Below are 19,052 nucleotides of genomic sequence, written 5' to 3'. Positions count from 1 at the left end.
GGTCATAGGCCAATGCAGATAAACTGAGATTTTCAAACAAATGTAAGGAGCCTAGGAGCCCAGTTCCTCCTGAAACCCAAAGCATTTGGATGCCTAACTCCCACAGATTAATTGAAATCTCCCAGCTGTGCCCAGTCCAGCTTTCAGCTCTTCAGCCCTGCAGATCAGATGTGATGAATGTTGAAGCACAAGTGTTAGCAGGGGCATAACCTACATAAGGTTCTTACAGAATTTCACAGTGCTATTTAATCTGGCAAATACCAAACTAAATCTAAAGGTTCTCTTTGTAAGCTAAACAGCTCAATTAAGAAAAAAAAAAATTCCACCATGTTTCACTCCATTTTACTTCTGACAGGCGGAATTCCTTGTAAGTGCTTCCATGCAAATATAGTGTTATCATATCTGATAATATAGCAATTAGAATTCCCAATTTTATTAAATATAGTTTAGCCAATGGAAAGATATTAGTGGAAGTGAAATAAAGTATGATTTTAGATACAGAATTGGACATTCTTGAAAAATCAGCAGAAATAAGTGCTATATTCATCAAAGACATCACAAAATGAATCAGCTTTCAAGTAGATTAGTATACCCTTCTTATGTTGCAGAAACATTTTTTGCACTATATTTTACAGAAAATAGTTGACTTAAGTGATGATGGTCAGCAAAGTTGTCTTTAAACAGCTCTTTGTTCTACTGTACAGGCATATAATGGGAAAAAGGAAAGCTACATTTCACTGGCAACAGGACTTAATAGACCTTAGACAGTTTAGAAATGTTTGATTTAAAATAGTGGTATGTAGCATATTTCTGTGTAAAATAAATCAAACACTCTTTCCCAAGTAGAAGAAATTTCTAAGACACCTGTTGTAAATAGATAAAATGCAGTCAGTGTTTTTAAACACAAGGAGGATGGGGACATAGAGTGATGTACCAGCAATGAACTTGAAGTACGACATAGTGACTTGTTAAGCATCAGATGTAAGAAACTACTGCTTGCATTTCCAGTTGGCTGCTCCAATCTTACAACTGCACCCATTCTAAATCTCCTTCCCATACTAGTCCTTCCTGTACCATTTTCAGCATCTGACCCGGAGGAGTTTCAGTGAGAACACCTTCGATCCATCTGTCCCAAACCTGATCACACTGAAGGAAGTGGCACACACCCCTCCGACCTTCAGCGCCGTGAACGCTTGGCGGCCCAGCGGTGCAGCACCAAGGGCAAACATTTCCCTTTCTGTAATTCAGGAGCTCTCTAGCAGGATTGCCAACAGCATTACAACTTTCACGGAGCCACTGGCACAGGGAGGCACTTATGTGACATGTTTAAAACTTATCTTTGGTAAACACACACACACACACATACACAAACTTGTAACTAATGTTTTACTTTCTGATCATAAGAGAAATCTTAATTTGCTGCTAGTGTCTGTGTGCAGGTATCTAAACATATACAGGACACCGCTAGTATAAAATATTTTTTCAAATGCCACTACCAAGGATTTGTTTTAATTCACCTGAAAACAACGCAGTCCTGGGCTTTTTTTTTTTTTTTTTTTTTTTTTCCCTGACTCCGTTTATTATGCATTAACGCATCTCTGATCAATAACAAATTAGCAATAGAAAGCAAGCCCTGTGTGCTCAATTGTCACCTTCTTTCTCATTCTATTACCTTGTTTTCCAAGACCAATTTAATCAGAATAGTTGAATCTCTTACAACTTTCATTATCTGTGAGGCATATCCTGATGTCCAACACTGCATTACTTAAGCAGCTAAATCTCTCACTTGGAGCAGTGGAAATTCTGGATGCACAAAAATGCGGAGCCTGCTCTTGGTAGGGATGTTTCCTGCTAACCATTACTAAACAGGAGGAAATGGACCTCACGTCTCTAAGTGGACCTGAAGAGTGGTCAGACCTGAGCCTGTAAAGCAGAGCTCAAACCACCAAGAGAGAGCCCATCAGTGTGTATTTTCAGAAGGTGCTGCAAATAAATGTTGCTGGAACTGCATGGGTATAACTGATGGATAATCTACTTCAACATAAATCAGGTATTTCTACTGAGAGGTATTTTATTGGCTTAATTTTTCATTTACACTATTTAAATTTGGCTTAAGAATTTTTTAGAACCCAGAACTTAGTGCATTGCATTTTATAAAATTAATTTCTACCCTTCTCTTTTCATTGAAAAAAAAAAAAACAAGTATAGCCCAAACACACGTAGGGATATAAATCATGAATGAGAGCCATTTCACTTATTTTACGATCTGCTTAACAGTGATTTAGACATTGATCAACCAAATAACTTTGGCAACTTACACAACAATATGTTCTTAAATCAAAAGTGATGATAAAACTTGCTTTAATGAGGCCTTTATTATGGAGAGAACTAGAAAGAGAGAGGAGTGTAAGTGCTGAGGAGGTTATTGTGTTCTAAACCATGCCGCTTTGCATTTGTATGTGAAATGGGTATGACTGGTAGATGATAGGTGGTTGTCCGTGAGCAATGTAGTAGTTGCTGAAGTTTCTGTCACTGATATATGGAGCAGGCTGATAATAGCATGTTACATTGGCTGCATTTGGGATGATATTTTGTTCTCCAAGTACTTTTAAAGCCAGAATTGTGATCATATTCAGAGTTTGTCTTCTTTCATGTCCCATGAGACAGACTGTGCTCTCGTTTACAACTCCACGCAGAGTCATCAAGTAGTCATACTTGCTTTTCTCTTCCCCAATGAAGTGGTTGCGCAGGTATGACTCAATTTTCCTTTGCTGCTCAGCAACATCTGGAAAATCAATGAAGAACCTGGAGCACATGTAACGTTCCAGAGATTTAATTTCAGCCTCATCTGCTGGCTTAAAGTCACGAACCAGGAGATTGCTGTACTTCAGGAGGCCGCCTCCTCTGATTTCCTCCGGGTTCCTTGTGGAAATCAGTTTGTATTTTAAGTGGTCCATTGCTTCGTTGAAGTCTCCATACATACTCTCGGCAATGACGGTGGGGTGAGAGTCTTCCGTCAGTTTGCAGTCCGTTGCTCTGTAAACATTTAGTATGGAGTCCAGTATGATTTGGAAGGAGTCCACACTAAACTCAAACTGTCGTCTGAGAGAGTTGACAAACTTTAATTCTACGTTCTTGCCACTGTTGTTTGACAGTGAGATGAGACTCCAGCGATCGTGGTCGGTGGAGACTTTGACCATCTTCTGCACATAGGCATCTTTCATTGTCTGGGCAGTGATTTTTTCCTTATTAACACATTTTGGTAAGAAGTCTAATAGGCAATTAAGAACTGCTTCCTTAACAACCTGGAACTCAAGCTCACTTGGAAGTTCCACCCCAAAAATGATGTCCAGGTCCTTGTAACGGGTTCCGTTCTGCTTTACAAGGATGTGACTGGCTGTCGAACCATTCAGGCGGATGTCTCTAACATTGATTTGCTTTTCAAGGAGCTGTTCCTTTACCACATGAATGATATCCTTCGGCTTTACATCCAGTGTTGGAAAATTTCCTCTCCCATGAATAGGTATGACCTCAGCTAAAACCTGATCCAGGATTTTAATCTGATCCCAGGTGAGACTACTGAATCTGTGGTCTAAGTCCTCAGTCATTGTGATGTCAGTTGTCTAACTAGGGAGAAACAGAAATTAAGAGACAAATGTTAGAACTTGCTCAAATACAAGAGAGCCTGACATTTTCCTCAGTTATAACAAACATATATCTTCCTCAGCGCAGTGACAAAGTTCATTTTAAGGATACACAATCCCAGTTAACAGTCTGAGTCAACCACTGCACTTGTCACAGGCTTTTAATTGAATTTTAATGTACTCGGGTTTTAATCCTGCTGAGAAACCATTGTGTTATTGTATAATCCATGACTCAAAGTAAATGCAGTAAATCATATAGACTTCATTTAAAACTACTCAAAGGTTAATGACATGAACTACTTGGTGGTTATAATGAAACTCCAAATAAATTTCACTTTGAAGAGCTAAAGTGAGCAAAATGAGCAAATTTGTTCTTTCTGTCCTGTCTAGAAATCTCCCTCTATCTTCAGTGACTTGTATAGTTAAAACTACTGAAAGACCAGGACATTTTTTTAAAAAGCAGGAACGATGCAACATGCTCATTTTTTATCTAGCCACACGCCTTGGATGTACTTTAGTCTCCGTGGATCATCTATATGCACACATCCTTTAATACCACTTGTAACAGTTTAAGAAGTGGATATCCGATAATTGTTAAGATGTTTCCACTATGTTTCTGAGGCAATATCTTTTTCTTCTAAGCTATTAACCATATTCCTACATTAATGGACCAGTGCTGCAAGTTATGGTTTGCAGAACCGATAAGAAACCCCCTTCCAGTCTGCACCGATATTCTTAAAACTTCTCAAGAAAGCCTGTAATGAAGCACCCATAGAATACATGAGATAAAGCTCAGACTCTGGAATTCATCAGTTTAAAATTATGTCTTGTCTTCTTAACATCATATTTAGCAATCAGACAGATTTTAGTATGGATAATTTATTTACATTTCACAATGAGGGGGAAAAAAGGTGCAAACATCACAGTATTGGTTTTAAAATGTTTCTAATTGATCATATGCAAACATTATTTTATTTAAATTTTTGTAATGTGAATATGAATGCTTTATTTTTAAAATTTTATTTATGTATACTGTGAATATAATTAATCACAATCATATAATTATATAATTAGGTGTGATTACAGTAAGTAAGTAAGAAGTACATTTAAGGAACTAGGAAAACATTGTTGGGCATTAGGTGTCCAAGGTGTAATGAAAGATGCAAATCTTCATCTTACTGTCTCCTGACATTAATGTCAGTGTTACAGAACGGAAACAGTTCAGAGGGCTAAAAGCCTTCCAGAATCCATGGGCATCATTTCGTGCTGTGTCCCCTGTTGCCTGCTTGTGCTTCCTCAGTTCTTCTGGGGTAGTTAATGCTCAGATGGTCAATTAAAAAGGTTTATTGCTGAATACTATCATTTCATTTTTCAATATTTTTTCATAAAGCGCATGATAAGTCACAGGCAGATATTGTGATTTACTGATAGCTTTCTGATTAACCCCAGTGCTTGGCTGCTGTGCCTCATGGCGTTGAGTTTGAAGCTGTTTGCTGCTCTGAGCTACGGGTGAAAGAAAACAACATTTATGGATATAGGGGCACCTTTCTTCATCACTCAAGAGAGCAAAAATTCTTTAGTGAATACAGTTATTTGGGGAATTTCTTTAGTCTCCTGAGCCAAATGTGGATATCCTGAACCCATGGGAAGCTGCTGGTTAGACAGTTTGTAGATGGAGGTACAGATACTGAAAACAACTTTGATTACTGAAAGCAATTTCTTTTTTCTGCACAAACATTATAACTTTGCTTTCTCCATGTGTTAGCTGAGTCTTGTTTTAAAAATATTTCTGTTGGGTTTGTGCAAGCTTAGTTCAGAGACAATTTAGGGAAACTAAAAATAATTTAAAAATAATTGCAATAAAGTATTGTTACATAGCAAGGGGGCTTAGATCATTGCTGTTGAAACACTCCCTGAGCACCTAAAAAGAATATAAAAATAAAGATCACTGTATTCCTTAATACTGCATATAACCAGGATGGGAATTGTACCATGATGCTGAACTTCATAATTATTTTCCACTGAAAAGCTATGAATGCCCTGCAGATAGACGTCTGTTTCTCAGAAGGCAGCAATTGGGACCACGGCCCAGACCGAGCTGTGTCTCCCAGCTGGGCTGATGCAAAGCTGGGCTTTGGAGGGACTGAAGAAAAGTGACTGGCGATGTGAAACTCAGGTGGTGGTCAGGTATGATCTGGAATGGCTCAGCGAGTCACTAGCCGTGTGAAAGAAGTGACTTTCGGGTATCTGCCAACACTGCAAATGTACTACTGAAATATCGAGAATCGTTTCTGCAGACAGATGGCTAAAACATATTTTTTCAGCTAAACATGAAGAATAAAAATAATGTGAAATCATACTGAGTAATAACACTACTGAAAAGTCTACACTTTTGTTTCTTAATCAGTAGTGACTACATATGTACATTGTCATATGTTTTCCTTCCTGCACCTTCAGATTCCACATTCTGGAATATTTTAGTAATTTCAAGTAACTTGTGAACTGACAAATGGCTTGGGAATATTACAGAGCTATTTTTCGCATACTTCTACTATAGTTTCAGCTCCCAAGCAAGCTAATCAAGAGCACAGGCAATTTCAAGCACCCTTCTGGCCTCACTACAAATAAACCATATGTTTGAAGTTAAACGCATGCTTTAAAAATTGGCTAAATCAGGACCAAAGTTGGAAGTTTAATTGCCACTGAATTAATGGTGTGAAGGTCTTGGATTCACTCTTATAGCTCTGGCACAACCATGTAGTTCCTAGCATTATTTACATAGCATATAATTCCATATACCTAACACAAAAATATATATATGTTTGCATACATACTCAGAAATGCACACATTCCTGGAGGCATTTAGAAGATACGACATTTGAACTGAAAGGGAGAGAAATTGTCATCCACAGCACTGCCTATTTCACATGTTTATGACTTTACCATTAGCTATTTATTATTATGATTCCATGCTTATTCCTTTATTACCGCAAACTACTATTCTGAAAAACTTCATCCTTCGTAGCCTTTATGACATCCCAGTACATGCTTATCATAAAAACCAGCTGTTTCAGAAAGCCACTGTGAATTTTGCAAGGAGCACAACACTGGCTGGAGTGAGAAGGCTGGGAGGAGAGGTTTTTGTATAAACGTCTTTTGCTGCCATATTTGTCATCTGTATTGTTGATACGTCAGATTATGGTGGACCAGCTCTAATGATCTGCTAGCAAACTTACAGTTTTCAGAATTGTTGTATAAGCTGTAGTTTTTGTTAGGTGCTTTGTCTGATATTGCAAATTTTGAGAGAGCTCTTCAAGGTTAATGCTGTGATGTAAAAGAAAGGCCTTAGAGAAGGGAATGTGGAAATTCAATTCATTTTTTTAGCAGAGGGACCCTCTTCAAACACTTATTGAAAGTCAGAAGATGGAAGTATCCCTAAATAAGCTTAGAAATCCTTCATTTATTGCTACATGGTTTTAGTTATTTTAGATTTTATTGCAATATACTAAGATTTTAAAATGACAGGAAAAGGTAATGTCAGTAAATATCTCTTTTGTGTTGAAGTGTCGTACCTCAAAATGTCATTTCTCTCAAGTGATTCCTGGAGAACCAGGTGATGCTTTGTGATTTCAGAGCCTCAACATTAATGTCTGGGAAATGTCTTATGATAAATACTAAGAATTCAGTACTGAAATAATGCCTTCAACTTTGACAAGTAAGGAAAATGTCCTAGGAAAACCAGGAATCAAGTTGTCAAGAATTTAATTAATTTATAAATAGACGTAAATAAACTTTTTTTTAAAATTTATGATTTTCTAATTTGCTTCCAGTTTGCAACGCAGTACATTACCCTGCACTTTCCTAGAAGGACTTTCTCTTGTTCTTTTCCTTAATCTTGTCTGGCAACAAGAACAATTTCCAGGCAATTTTATAGTCATTAGGAACCTTATGTCTTAAAACAGTGGCAAATTTATTTACCAAGGTGCTCGGGCTAACGTTGGGAGTTATTATTAATGCAAGCAAGCCTCAGCTACAATAAATCAGCAATAGTATTGAGGCTCTAATAAGTTAAAGCGTTGTGTAAAACAAAAGAGATCAAGGGGTGAAGGAAAGGCAACTCACTGCACGTGACCACAGCAGCCAGACGAAGTCAAACACAAGTGAGAGCTGGGGTTGAGTCAGTTAATGGGAAAAGAGGCTGGAAAATCACTTAATTCTTTGAAAACTGGTGAAGTTTGCAATGGAGGATGATCCCTGGCAGCAGGTATATCTCACTGCCCCTTTGCCAGTATCAGCATTATGCCATTTAGGGTATCATATATGTGAAACAGATTTTGAGAGCTCTTACTCGCTGGCACCCACAGTCCTGGCCTTCCCTAGGTCTGCTCTGCTGCGCCCTGTCAGAGAATTTAGTTTCTGCAACTTCTTCCACATGAGTACCTAAAAGCATTTTATGTGTTTCACATTCAGTCTTTTCCTATTTTAAAGTCCATACTTGGCCAAATGGAAAGCTGCATGAACACTAGCACTGTGTCGGTGAAAGGAACAAATAGCCTTTGAAATTGGGTATTGAAAGAGGGGGTCTTTTTCCTCACTTCATCAGTATTTGTAACTTATTGAGATGCTCTCCTAGTGATTTTTCTTAGTTTTTTGTTTATGTGATTTAAAATGTTACTATAAACTGCAATGGATCCTGAATCCTGACTGATTTAAGATCTCTGCCAGATAAAGAGATGATGAAAACTAGTTTTCATGGTGTTTTCTTTTACATATACTGGCTAGAAAAGCACGGAATAAGATGGATCAGGCCTAGTCAAGTTTTGTGATATATTATCCTTACTATAAGGTTAGAAAAATATTTCCCTGATTCAAGTTCCAACTTGTCCTTGAGTGGTCACCTTCAGCTGATGAAGTGGTTGCAATGTGGAAAAATGTTTAGTTACTGTGGGATCATTAAACATAGTTTTGATAATCTGTATTATTTATTTTTATGTTGAAATCAGAGGCTCTAATTTTACTTAGCAAGGTTTGGACCAAACAACCACGAGTTTGATTTTAAAATGATGCTAAGAGATTTAACCATTTCTTAACACTCTGCCATACACCCGCTACATCAAAAAAAAAGAAAAGCAGATCTGGCTTTACATCTGAATGAAGAAAACCAGCCACATTAATAAGTGTTTTCATGTTTCACACAACTATCTCAGAAACAGATACTTACAGTTCAGAGGACAGTCTAATCCAATTTAGCTCATATTTTACTGATAAACTGTTTGTCTAAGATTCTCTTTTTATATACTCTATAATGTTGCTTCAGTGTATTTTCAAAGGGTTTGCAATGTGCTGGCATTCTCCAGCAGAATACATCTGAAATAGTTTTTGTGTATCCATCTTAACTCCATTGTCTTCACTTTGCTTTTTTCTGATCCCCTATTTGTCTACTTTACAACAATTACATGGAATATTTTAATGCTCCAATTGTCTCTACTTTGCACTTGAAATAGGTTGTGGATCAAGCAAAATATCTTGCCAGCTGCCGCAGCAGCCTTGGTTTTGGGGGTCACCCCAGAGATGCTCAAAGTAACTACTGAAATTCTCCCCTTAGATCTCTGTACTGGTTTTGCTGCATACACATTATATGCATCACTAATGAGTTCCATGATATCTTGCTAAAGCTTTATTTTAAATCAAAGATATGTTTCTCTATTAAGATGGACATTTTAAAGTATTTTGCATGCTCATGGACTTAAGGACTGCAGCTGGCATTAGCTCTGAAGGCAAGAATATCAAATGTGGAAGAAGTGCCAGTCATAATTTTAATGTGTATGAGACAAGTAGAAGCAGTAAAGCATCTGGGGCATCCTAAATGGGGACATATTTAAACTGGTTTGACAGTGTTTTTCATGAGTTTTTCCTTCCATTAATGTTAATGCATGCAGTGAAGATACTGTTTATTTATCCTGTTATCATGAGATAACGCATGAGTTGCCATAAGTTTTCAGTACAGTTACCATCTAGTTACCCTGAAATAACAAATAATAACTCAAGGCCATATGCTCTTCTCCTGTGAGATAAGGTTGCGTGGTGCGCAAAATACACTTAAGCAGAAAGCAGTTTGCTTGGAGTATGCTACAGAATATCACCTTCAAGGGCAGAACAAGTAAGCATAAAAGAAGGAGACTTTATCAGCAAAAATGTGTTCTACCTTTTCTCCAACCCAACCCAAGGAACAGGGAAAAGCAAGAGAGTCATGTACCAGCCTGCACCACCCCTTCTCCCAAATGAAAACGATCTGCAGAGCAGTACAACCCAAGGGCAGACACACTCTCCAATGGCACGAAGGTAGGAAAAGGAACCGAGTAGCCTACCCCTCTGCTGCAACGTTACAGGATATTGACACGATGAGCTGGGAGTTCTCAGGAGGGACAAAATAACTAAGGAGTTTAATTTGAGCAGTAAGTATGAATATTTAATCCATGTTATGTCACCCTGGAGATTTAGGGGTTTTTGGATGTCAAATTTTTCCATCATCACTCACAGCACAATCATTCTTAGTTGTATGTGGATCCCCTCACAGGGCAACATTTTCAAGGCCAGATACATTAGGCCGTCGCATCAGTTCCCACAACACACAAAATTCCTCCTTACACCACCTCCAGGTTCAAACAAACCAAGACCTTCTAAATAGCATGGTATGAGGCACAACCAGTCTTCTCATTTGCTCTAAAATACTTTAATAACTTTTAAAAAAATAGGTGTGATATACAATATTTGGTCTATCTGGGGCTGTGGTCATCACTGAGAAGTTACTGCTTTAGGTAAAGATTATTTTTGCTGTGAAGTGCATACTGTGGACTAACTCCTGAATAACATTTCCAGAGAGAATGCAAAATCCCACAGACTTACCGCGGCAGGACGATTGGCAAGCATGTATTTCAGCAGAGTTAACAGGATGACTCACTGGGTCCTTTGGTAAAAATATGAATTGTCATCTTCTCACTGACAGAAACATGAACCTCCCAGGGAAAGCTGCTGGAAAAAGCCCCCAACAAACAGTAATATTAATTTTGAGATAAATGTTAACTACCAGTCACCTGCTGTACATAATAAATCATGCATTACAACTTGGCAGTCCTGCAGTCATAACAATAGCCTTTTAAGTCAGAAATGATAAGGTAAAGGCAGTGGAAAGGCACAGAAGTGCTTATAAAAACTTGGTTTCAGGTCATACTTAATCGTCTGCAAGGTTGTTAACAAAGTTGCTATTTTCTCTCTGGGATTTTAAATAAGAATTTCATATTATTAATAGACATGCAAGTTAGCAGGGACATAGTGGAATCATATAAAAAATAGAACTAATAACAACTCAGCAAAAGTAATTATTATGAAGTGTGTACTGGCTTCATATTCTTTCTAAAAATGCGTGCAGATGACAGGAAGGTCTTGTTTCCAGGCAGACTAGGTTGTTGGTTCATTTACAGTAAGACCAGGATTCAGCCTGTTGCTGGAATTTCCATGCACTGAATGGCCCATTGACTGGCTATGCAGGAATTACAACTATTTTTGTAAATATTTGTATGCTATCATAAAGGCAGTTTTTTATATTTGTTTCTCAAAGACATGTTGACAGCTAGGTAGCCGTTTTTAGGCTTTCCTTCAAAGACCTCCATTCCAGCACCCCAACCTACAAAGTTCACAACACCTACTCAAAGTTCCCTAACTGTCCCAGGTAGGGCCCTATTGACTGTATTATTTGATATACATGTGAATTTACTCCTCGTTGATGAGCTGTGTTCCACAATCTCAACTTTTACGCTGAAAGTACATACCCTTCTAAGTAAAGATAAACTTGCAAGTATGACTTGAGTGTAAATGCATGCATAATCTTCAGGAAAAGATTAAATGATAGCCCAAGGAGGCATGGACTGTATTATTCATTTTATTAAGAATACTATGGATGTTTCCTCCATGCTACAGCAGTCAGATTTTTATCACTGAATATGCTGTTTTACTGCTGCCAGAAGCCCAGTACTTGCTTTCCTCACTCTGTGAGGACTTGTCTGCTGTGCCAGGACCTGTCTGCATCTTTCTTTTGCTTTCCAACTCATGATGGGCTACTAATTGAATGACTGCATGTTCCCTGACTTGCTCCCCAAATCCGTGCAGTGATGGCTCACATTTGCAGCTGGGAATACAGGGTTAAACCTGTCAAGGGCTGAACTCTGGCTAGCCTGAGAGAGAAGCCAGCTATGTCTTCAGTGGCAAGGAAAAGAGGTTTTGGACTGCTTAGATAAAAGTCTCAGCCTGTGGAGTCTGGCCTACTGGAGGAAAAGTCAGACAAAAATATAATCAGTTACCTAAAACAAATAATATATCATTTAGTCTTTTTAACAATGAACTACTGTTATTTCTTTCTGTGCGAGGGTGGAAGGTTTAATAGATATATGATATCCATTAACGGATATATCATCATGATAGAATAGATGAACACTAGAGTAGAATTAATGGCTTCCCCTGGTGATATTTAGGGGAAGGAGAGAGGGACTTTAATATTTTTTTGTAGAAGAATACTCATTATTATATAATAACTTCATAGAAGCAGCAGCTGAGATTGATGAAATGCTTTGGCAGTTGGGACATTATTCTCAATGGCTGCCTTTTATTGGCTCCATCATTACAGGAAAAGTGCATCATTTCATTATTCTGTACTCGTGGTTTCCAGGATTTTTCTAACTAAAGTAAAAACAAAAATAAAAACGACTATGTCAACAATTACCTTGTGTCTCAGAGCTAATATTTTCCTATTCCTGAGTTCAAAATGTGAATTGTGATGATATGCACCAACAAACTCATTTCAAAGTCTTTTACCCTTGTGTCTCTGTGCATAATGAGCAAAAGACTATAATGAGAACCAGCAGGGCCTAGGAGACAGCGCATGGCTCTGCGCCTTGGGTTTCCCCTTCCGACACGCTGTGCCACGAATACTGCTTGAGAGCATGTTCCCAGCCAGTCACTGCTTTTGGGTGTCCCCACTTCCAGGTCCCACCATGAGGCATATTGACCCTCAAACCTGTTGGGTGCCTCCATCTCCCATGGGTTTCAGTGAGTATGGAGGTTCCTCGGACACCTCATCAGAGCATTTCAAGGAGGTTCCCCTGAGTCAGCAAGAACAAGAGCCAAGGATCTTCTCACCTCGCCAGAGATGCTTGCCTCCCCTTTTCTGCCTGCCAGCTTCCAAGAGCAGCGCATGATTGCTCTGCTTAGCTCCTCAGACTAATACCAAAATCTATTTACTCACTCGAGATACCAGTGACTCAATCCAAAGCTCACTTATCAAAAACTCTCATTATTATGACTAAACTGCAGCAAAAGCAGGCAAGGTAAAGAATGAAACAATCCTCCTTTTCCATCTATTAACCATCTTCATAATTATCTCTCCTCTTCAAATGCCAGAGGAAGAGGGATGAGCTATGCAGCATGCCATTGCAGTCCTAATTCTGGGCTGTTTTTAGGGAATAGAGGGCATTACAAAGTCAAGGCTCTCCTCAGAGACTCTCCAGAGGCTTCCTCCCCTCATCTACACCAAGGGAGACCCAGTCAGTTACAAAAATGGCAAAATCTCCCCAAGAGCCTGTCTTGTGGGACGGCCCTGGTCATGAAAGCATTAGAGAGTACAGCCAGGTTTGCAGCCATGTCTGTTTTGAGAGGGTTACAACACACACAGCAAACTGAATGGATTTTTTTTTCTACTGATCATACCAAAAAAAAATGCTGAGCCTTGCTGGTGGCTGCATTTAGTTCATTCAATCAATGCAATGCTTTTTTTTTTTTTTTTTTTTCTGAATCACTACTGAGCCATTGAAGTACCAAGGGTGGATTTTGATAGTACGTACAGTAGTACAATGGATTATTTAAAGTTTTCTCCTTGGGGTGAGCCAGAAAGCTGAAGACAAATGCACTTGTGTTCCATAAAGCCCTCTCTGCATCACTCCTGCTCTGCTCTGCATATTTGATAAAAGTACTTGCTATTAAGCAATTACCCTGTTTCACTCCAGAAGTATTTTCATTTTATGTCAGAAGACATGGATGCTGGGTACAGGCTCCAGGTTGATTTGTTAAGCAGACCAGGATCTCTCTGAATAAAGGCTATTCGTGACTGCTACAGCAAGTGGCAAGTTTAAATTGGGTTGGAAAAAACTTCTGTATACTGGATGAGGCTTGGCTGTCACCTTCCACAGAAATATGTCTCATAGAACTGATAAGAGGGCAAGCTGGGGTCCTATTCAAAGATTACTGTGTCCTCCACTGTTTGTTTATATTATTATTTGTGTTTATAATGTTAACATATAATTCATATCTTTATGAATTATTTTCCATATTCATATTATAAAGTTATTCTCTGACTATACAACACACTAGTGGGATTTCCTTTCAATGCTATTTTCCCAATTTTATGAGTTACATTGTAAAAGTGGGGAAAAATATATGAATTATTTACTTCAAAGTACTTGCTGTACAAGAGTTTGCTCTTAAGAGCTAGGATTCCCCTAGCAAATAGCCTTTTGATAACTGAAATGCTTTCTAGAATTCTGTGATAAAGTTAAAAAACTGCATAACTTCACTCAAACGACATCAGGAAAAAGGATTATGGCTGCAGCATCAGGACCAGAGTACTGCTACTCTTTTGTGGTAAAGGCAGCATGAAATGTCTCTGTTGACATTATTACTAAAATGCAGAGAGAAGATAAAGCAATGATAAAGCAAAGAAAAAGGCTAAGGCCCTGCAGCAAAGATGCATGTATTCGTGACTTTTCCATCACTATCAATAATGCATAATGACCATCATGCAGATGATGACACCAATTTTTGAGAAAGACTGAGTCAATCTTTCTAACACCAAAAGAGAAAAAACATTCAACATGACATTGTATGTCAAGAAGACAGGACCTGCTAGATAAGCAAAGGTCCAGCAGAAAGGGTAATGGAGAAGGAAATCAGCTGATGTTGATATAAATTGACATCTGCTGTACCAGTTTGTAGTGTTTTATGGAATAAACCCATTCTCTACTGAAAGAAACAGTTTTAGGGTCACAAAAATATCTTGACTAGAAAAAAAAACAAACTGATGGTTTATCTGTGAGCAATTCTACAACATCAAGAAACCACGTTCAATATTATGCTCAAATTTTACAGCTATGTATATTCTCCCTTTATGTACTATACTCTAATTCTGCATGGCAGTAGATGATAGGTATGTTGCTGCTTCCCTGTGGTATCTTAGATTCTGTACTGCTGCTTTGAATAATTATTTTTGCATGAAGATTGATTGTAGTGGCAAAGGGGAAAAGCCAGACTGGAACTTTGAAAAGATTTATTTTTTTTCTGTTTGAATCCCAATGGCATAAATTCAGTTCTCACACCAGAAATTGCTCTGGTGTAAATGAGAACAGAAGTGGCCCAGTATGTGCATGGCTGGGCATCTGACTTCAGTAAGATAAATTCTGAGCTCACTTCCACTCTATGTGGACCGTCCCTCACTCCGTGTTACCTATAGTTTGATGGTGAAATTTGGCTTGGAGTTTGCCTACAAATCTTGTAGCTGTTCATTGAGCTTCATCCATTAAAACCAGTGGCAGTTAAACATAGACATGTCTGACATATATATGGCATGTAAGACATATACATATCTTAAATCCATAAGACAAATTTTATCCCCATATGCAGATGGCTATCAAGCTACTGGGATCCCAACACACACTGTCAATAACCTCAGTGTGACCCACCGTGGGATGTTCAACATGAATCAAAGACGCAAAGCAGGACACAAGCTACCAACATTTTCACCCCTTGCTATGGCCAAGCACTGATGGCACAGACCAAACCCACCTTGGAGGTGAGGAGCCCTTATTCACACCCAGGAGTCCCAGAGTTACAGCTGAGGATGGAGTCTGATCATCAGAGCACAGAACTGGAAAAGCCATGAAACCAACCCAGATTAGGAGCATTTTGAAAACACGGGCAGAATTTCATTCCTTCAAGCAGTCCTTCAAGCAGTGTTAATCAGTGAATTAATTTCCACTGCCAGTCTAAATGCTGCTTAATTTACTCTCCAAAATAACTCAATCTCAGTGTGATTTCAATGTGGTCCTTAAAGGAACTTGGTCCACTTATCTCTCCCTGATTTATAGTGGATTAATAAATTATCAGATTCTACTGCATCAGCAGTTAATTCTGAATTTGAGCAGGAGCTGTTGATATGTTCTCTGGGGCAGGAATTTAAGTTCAGGCCTTTGCTTGAAAGGATCGATGTTAGACGTTTCTCTGGCAGCTGAATCATTATAGAGCACACAGTCCTTACTACAGTGCTGTATGTCTGATGCCTAATGAGGCAACAAAACTAAATTTACTTTAAAGTTATGCCTCTAATGCATAGCTGAGCAGGGACAGTGTGCAAGCAACACTACCATGAGGTCAAAGGTCTGCAGCAACAGCAAATTAAAGGAAATATTACTGTTCTCTTTAAACTAAGCTATGGGAATGCAAGAGGGCTAAGACACAGAAGAGTAGAAGGTATAACCCAGACTCTGCTGTTCTCCCCTCCACATATCAAGTCCTTACTCCTGGATGCTGCAGCCACAGCAGACAGGGGGATGAGAGGACAAGGGGATCGTTTTTACATTTCTGAATGGGACATACACAAGTCACATATGACTCTAAGGAGAACACAAGAGCATTAAGTGTGGGAGAGTCCTTGCTCTCGATTCACCTTCATTTATTATTCATTTCTTGGCCTTTAACAGTGATCCACATCATTATTCATACCTACCTTGTTGCTTTTTATGGGAGGCATAAAAAAACTATTATTGTTAATGCAGCATGCGGAAGGCAATGTGTATGCCTGTGTAGTCAACCATGCTCTTTTTGATGGAATAATAAATATGGTTAAAGATTTGCAGTGGCTTAACATGTATCAAAGAGACATGCTTGTGGATGGGAGAAGGCAGTGAGCACAGGAGAGTGATTTCCTGGCTGGGAAGACACAGAATACTGGCCCTGAGTTGCTGGAAACCAGTTTTGCTTTGCACACAGGCATACTTATTTGACGAGCACTTCCAAATAGTTTAGGGCAGCGAATCCCAGCTCGCTGTCTGACCATCACCTCCGGACTCTGACCTGCCCCGGGAACATGGATGACCCTTTCTGAATACCTAGAAAAGGCCTAGGATACTAGGGCTAGTAGATGAGATGATAGAGCTTCCAGCATCTAACCGGACTGCAAGCAGTGAATACCACGCTTCTGCTTCTACTAGTAATTTGGTGAGGAAGGTCTTGTCCAAAATTCAGGAAGTTTTTAGGATTCATGCAAATGAACGCCCGTAGTAAGACAGAGCTTGCATGCGACAAGAACCTCCTCCCCCCCCCCCCCCCCCCCCACTTTGCCAAACTGCTCCTTTCATAAGTTGTTAAAGTTTTTACAGAAAACGCCTTAGAAAGAGAGGCGAAGGGCCAAACCCGAGGGAATCACCCCAGGTTTCACAAAGTTTTGTAACTGAGCCCAGCCGCTCCCCAGGGACCCGGGGCTCCGCCGCAGGGCATCCCGCAACCGCCGCAGCACCGGGGGTGGGGGGGCCGCCCGCACAGCCCCACCGAGCCCCCGCCGCCCGCCGCCCCGCTCCCGGGAGCTCCCCGAGGGGCTCGCTCGCCAGCCGCGGCACGCAGGGCAGCCCGCAGGCCTTGGGGGCAGCTGGCGGGACGGACGGACAGCACAGACACACGGACGGACTCACCGCGCCGCCGGCCCCTCTCCTCCCCCGCCGGCCCCGGCGCCGCTCCCGCCGGGTGAAGGCACCGCCGAGCCGGGGCCGCCGCTGCTGTCCGCGGCCGCGCTGGTGCTGAAGCGGCGCGGCCCGCCCCTCCCGCCCGCCCCCGCCGGCCCTTTGGAGCGTAAACCGGTGGCCATGGCGACGCGCGTCACACCGCCCCGGGCGGGGCCGCCGCCGGGGCTCCCGCCAACCGCCCGCGCTCCCGCCCTCCGCCTCACGGGGGAGGCCGCGCGCCGCCGCCTCAGGCGGCCCCGCCCCGGGGAGGCCCCGGCGGGTGGGGGCGAGGCCCCGGCGGGGGGTGAGGCCGCCCCGGCCCCCGCAGGGCCGCCCCCCAGCCCCGAGGGCCGGTCGGCGCCGGCGGTGAGCGGCGGAGAAGCAGGACCGGTGCGTTTAGCTGATTCCCGTGGGTGTCTGCGCGTACGGGGCCGCATCGGGTTTACAGCCAGGTTTTCCCTGACACAGCCGGGCAGGGTGCAGACCCCTGAGGCAGGGACGTGGCCACCGCCGGCCCTCACCCTCCACTGCCTGCAACCAACCCCTCGTCCATCGCCCCTTCCAACGGCGACGGGGCGAGAAGGGCCACTCGGGCCGGGCTGCCCCGGCGGGGCATCAGAGGTCCCGGCAGCCCCGCGCCCGTGGAAGGAAGGGTCCCATTCCCTCGGCGGCAGACGGTTTCGTCCTCTGGTGACCCATTTCTCAGCTCATTAACCCCGAGAAATGTCAGAACAAAACTTACTTGGTTTCAAGATCCTCCCTGCATGAAAAGCTGCTGATTTGGGCCTCGTTATTTGTATTACAGGAGCACTAGGAAGGCTCAGCTGAGGTTAGACCCTTGCCTGGTTGTATGTATATATATATATGTATACTGTGCATACATATACATACATAGCAAGAAGACAAAGTTGCCAAGGGAATCTCAGCAAGAAAATCTGAAGTTTCAGGGATGCAAATAGAAGGATTAAGGTGATTTAGCCAACCTCCTGCAAGAAGTCAGCGACGGGAGCACCGGCACCTGCAGCTTGGCCACTCAGCACCCTGAACCCTGCCCCTCCAGCAGCACAGTCCTTCGGGCCCGGAGAGGCCCTCGGCGGCCGGATCCCCCTCCACCACAGCTGTGCTAGGAGACGGGCCCTCTGCACACATTCCGTACGTTCCTTTATGTGCAATACACGATGTCACTGACTCAGTTCTAATTTTAAATGGCAGATTTAGAAAACCAGGCTTTCCAACTAAGATTTACTATCTCTGATCACTTACTTAACTGGCTGAAAGGAATAAAATCCTGAATGGGACGAGGTTGTGGCATTTGTTCTTTTTCTGGTCCTTTCCACTCCACTGTAATACTAAACAGCTCACACTTGCTGCTGCACAGTGTCTAAGAACACAGAACTCAGGTGAGAGATAATTTACCTCACTGCTCTGAGAAACTGTGCCAAATGGGTAAGCCATGATTATTTTTGAAAAACTGCAGATTTGGTACTACAGTGATTCATAACAATGATCATAACCTTGACAAAAAAAAAAAAAAAAAATATTTTAAGCTGCATTTTATCATAGGCATATATATATAATAACCATAAATAGC

The 19,052-nt window shown here is 41.2% G+C and overlaps 1 protein-coding gene and 1 long non-coding RNA gene across 5 annotated transcripts; one reads left to right on the top strand and one right to left on the bottom strand.

Moving 5' to 3' along the window:
- Positions 1 to 2,356: 2,356 nt before the first annotated feature.
- On the bottom strand, positions 2,357 to 17,540 carry TENT5D (terminal nucleotidyltransferase 5D). 4 transcript variants are annotated; one of them, XM_042807518.1, is made up of 3 exons: positions 17,432 to 17,540; positions 10,551 to 10,676; positions 2,357 to 3,623 (listed from the first exon to the last, which is right to left on the bottom strand). In XM_042807518.1, the coding sequence occupies exons 2-3, from the start codon at positions 10,572 to 10,574 to the stop codon at positions 2,433 to 2,435; spliced, it is 1,215 nt and encodes a 404-aa protein (XP_042663452.1). In that variant the 5' UTR covers positions 10,575 to 10,676; positions 17,432 to 17,540; the 3' UTR covers positions 2,357 to 2,432. The 4 variants fall into 4 exon arrangements, with proteins under 4 accessions (XP_042663452.1, XP_042663454.1, XP_042663453.1 ...); XM_042807520.1 differs by having other exon boundaries at positions 2,357 to 3,627; positions 10,551 to 10,673; XM_042807519.1 differs by having other exon boundaries at positions 10,551 to 10,673.
- A 239-nt stretch (positions 17,541 to 17,779) lies between these two features.
- LOC116963767 lies at positions 17,780 to 18,759 on the top strand. The gene is made up of 2 exons (XR_004408377.2): positions 17,780 to 17,851; positions 18,267 to 18,759. It is a non-coding gene; the product is annotated as an uncharacterized LOC116963767 (long non-coding RNA).
- Positions 18,760 to 19,052: the final 293 nt, after the last annotated feature.

This window comes from Tyto alba, unplaced genomic scaffold, assembly GCF_018691265.1.
Source record: "Tyto alba isolate M040663 unplaced genomic scaffold, T.alba_DEE_v4.0 Super-Scaffold_5, whole genome shotgun sequence".
Taxonomy (NCBI): Eukaryota; Metazoa; Chordata; class Aves; order Strigiformes; family Tytonidae; genus Tyto; species Tyto alba.
This window is presented reverse-complemented; position numbering and strand designations above follow the sequence as displayed.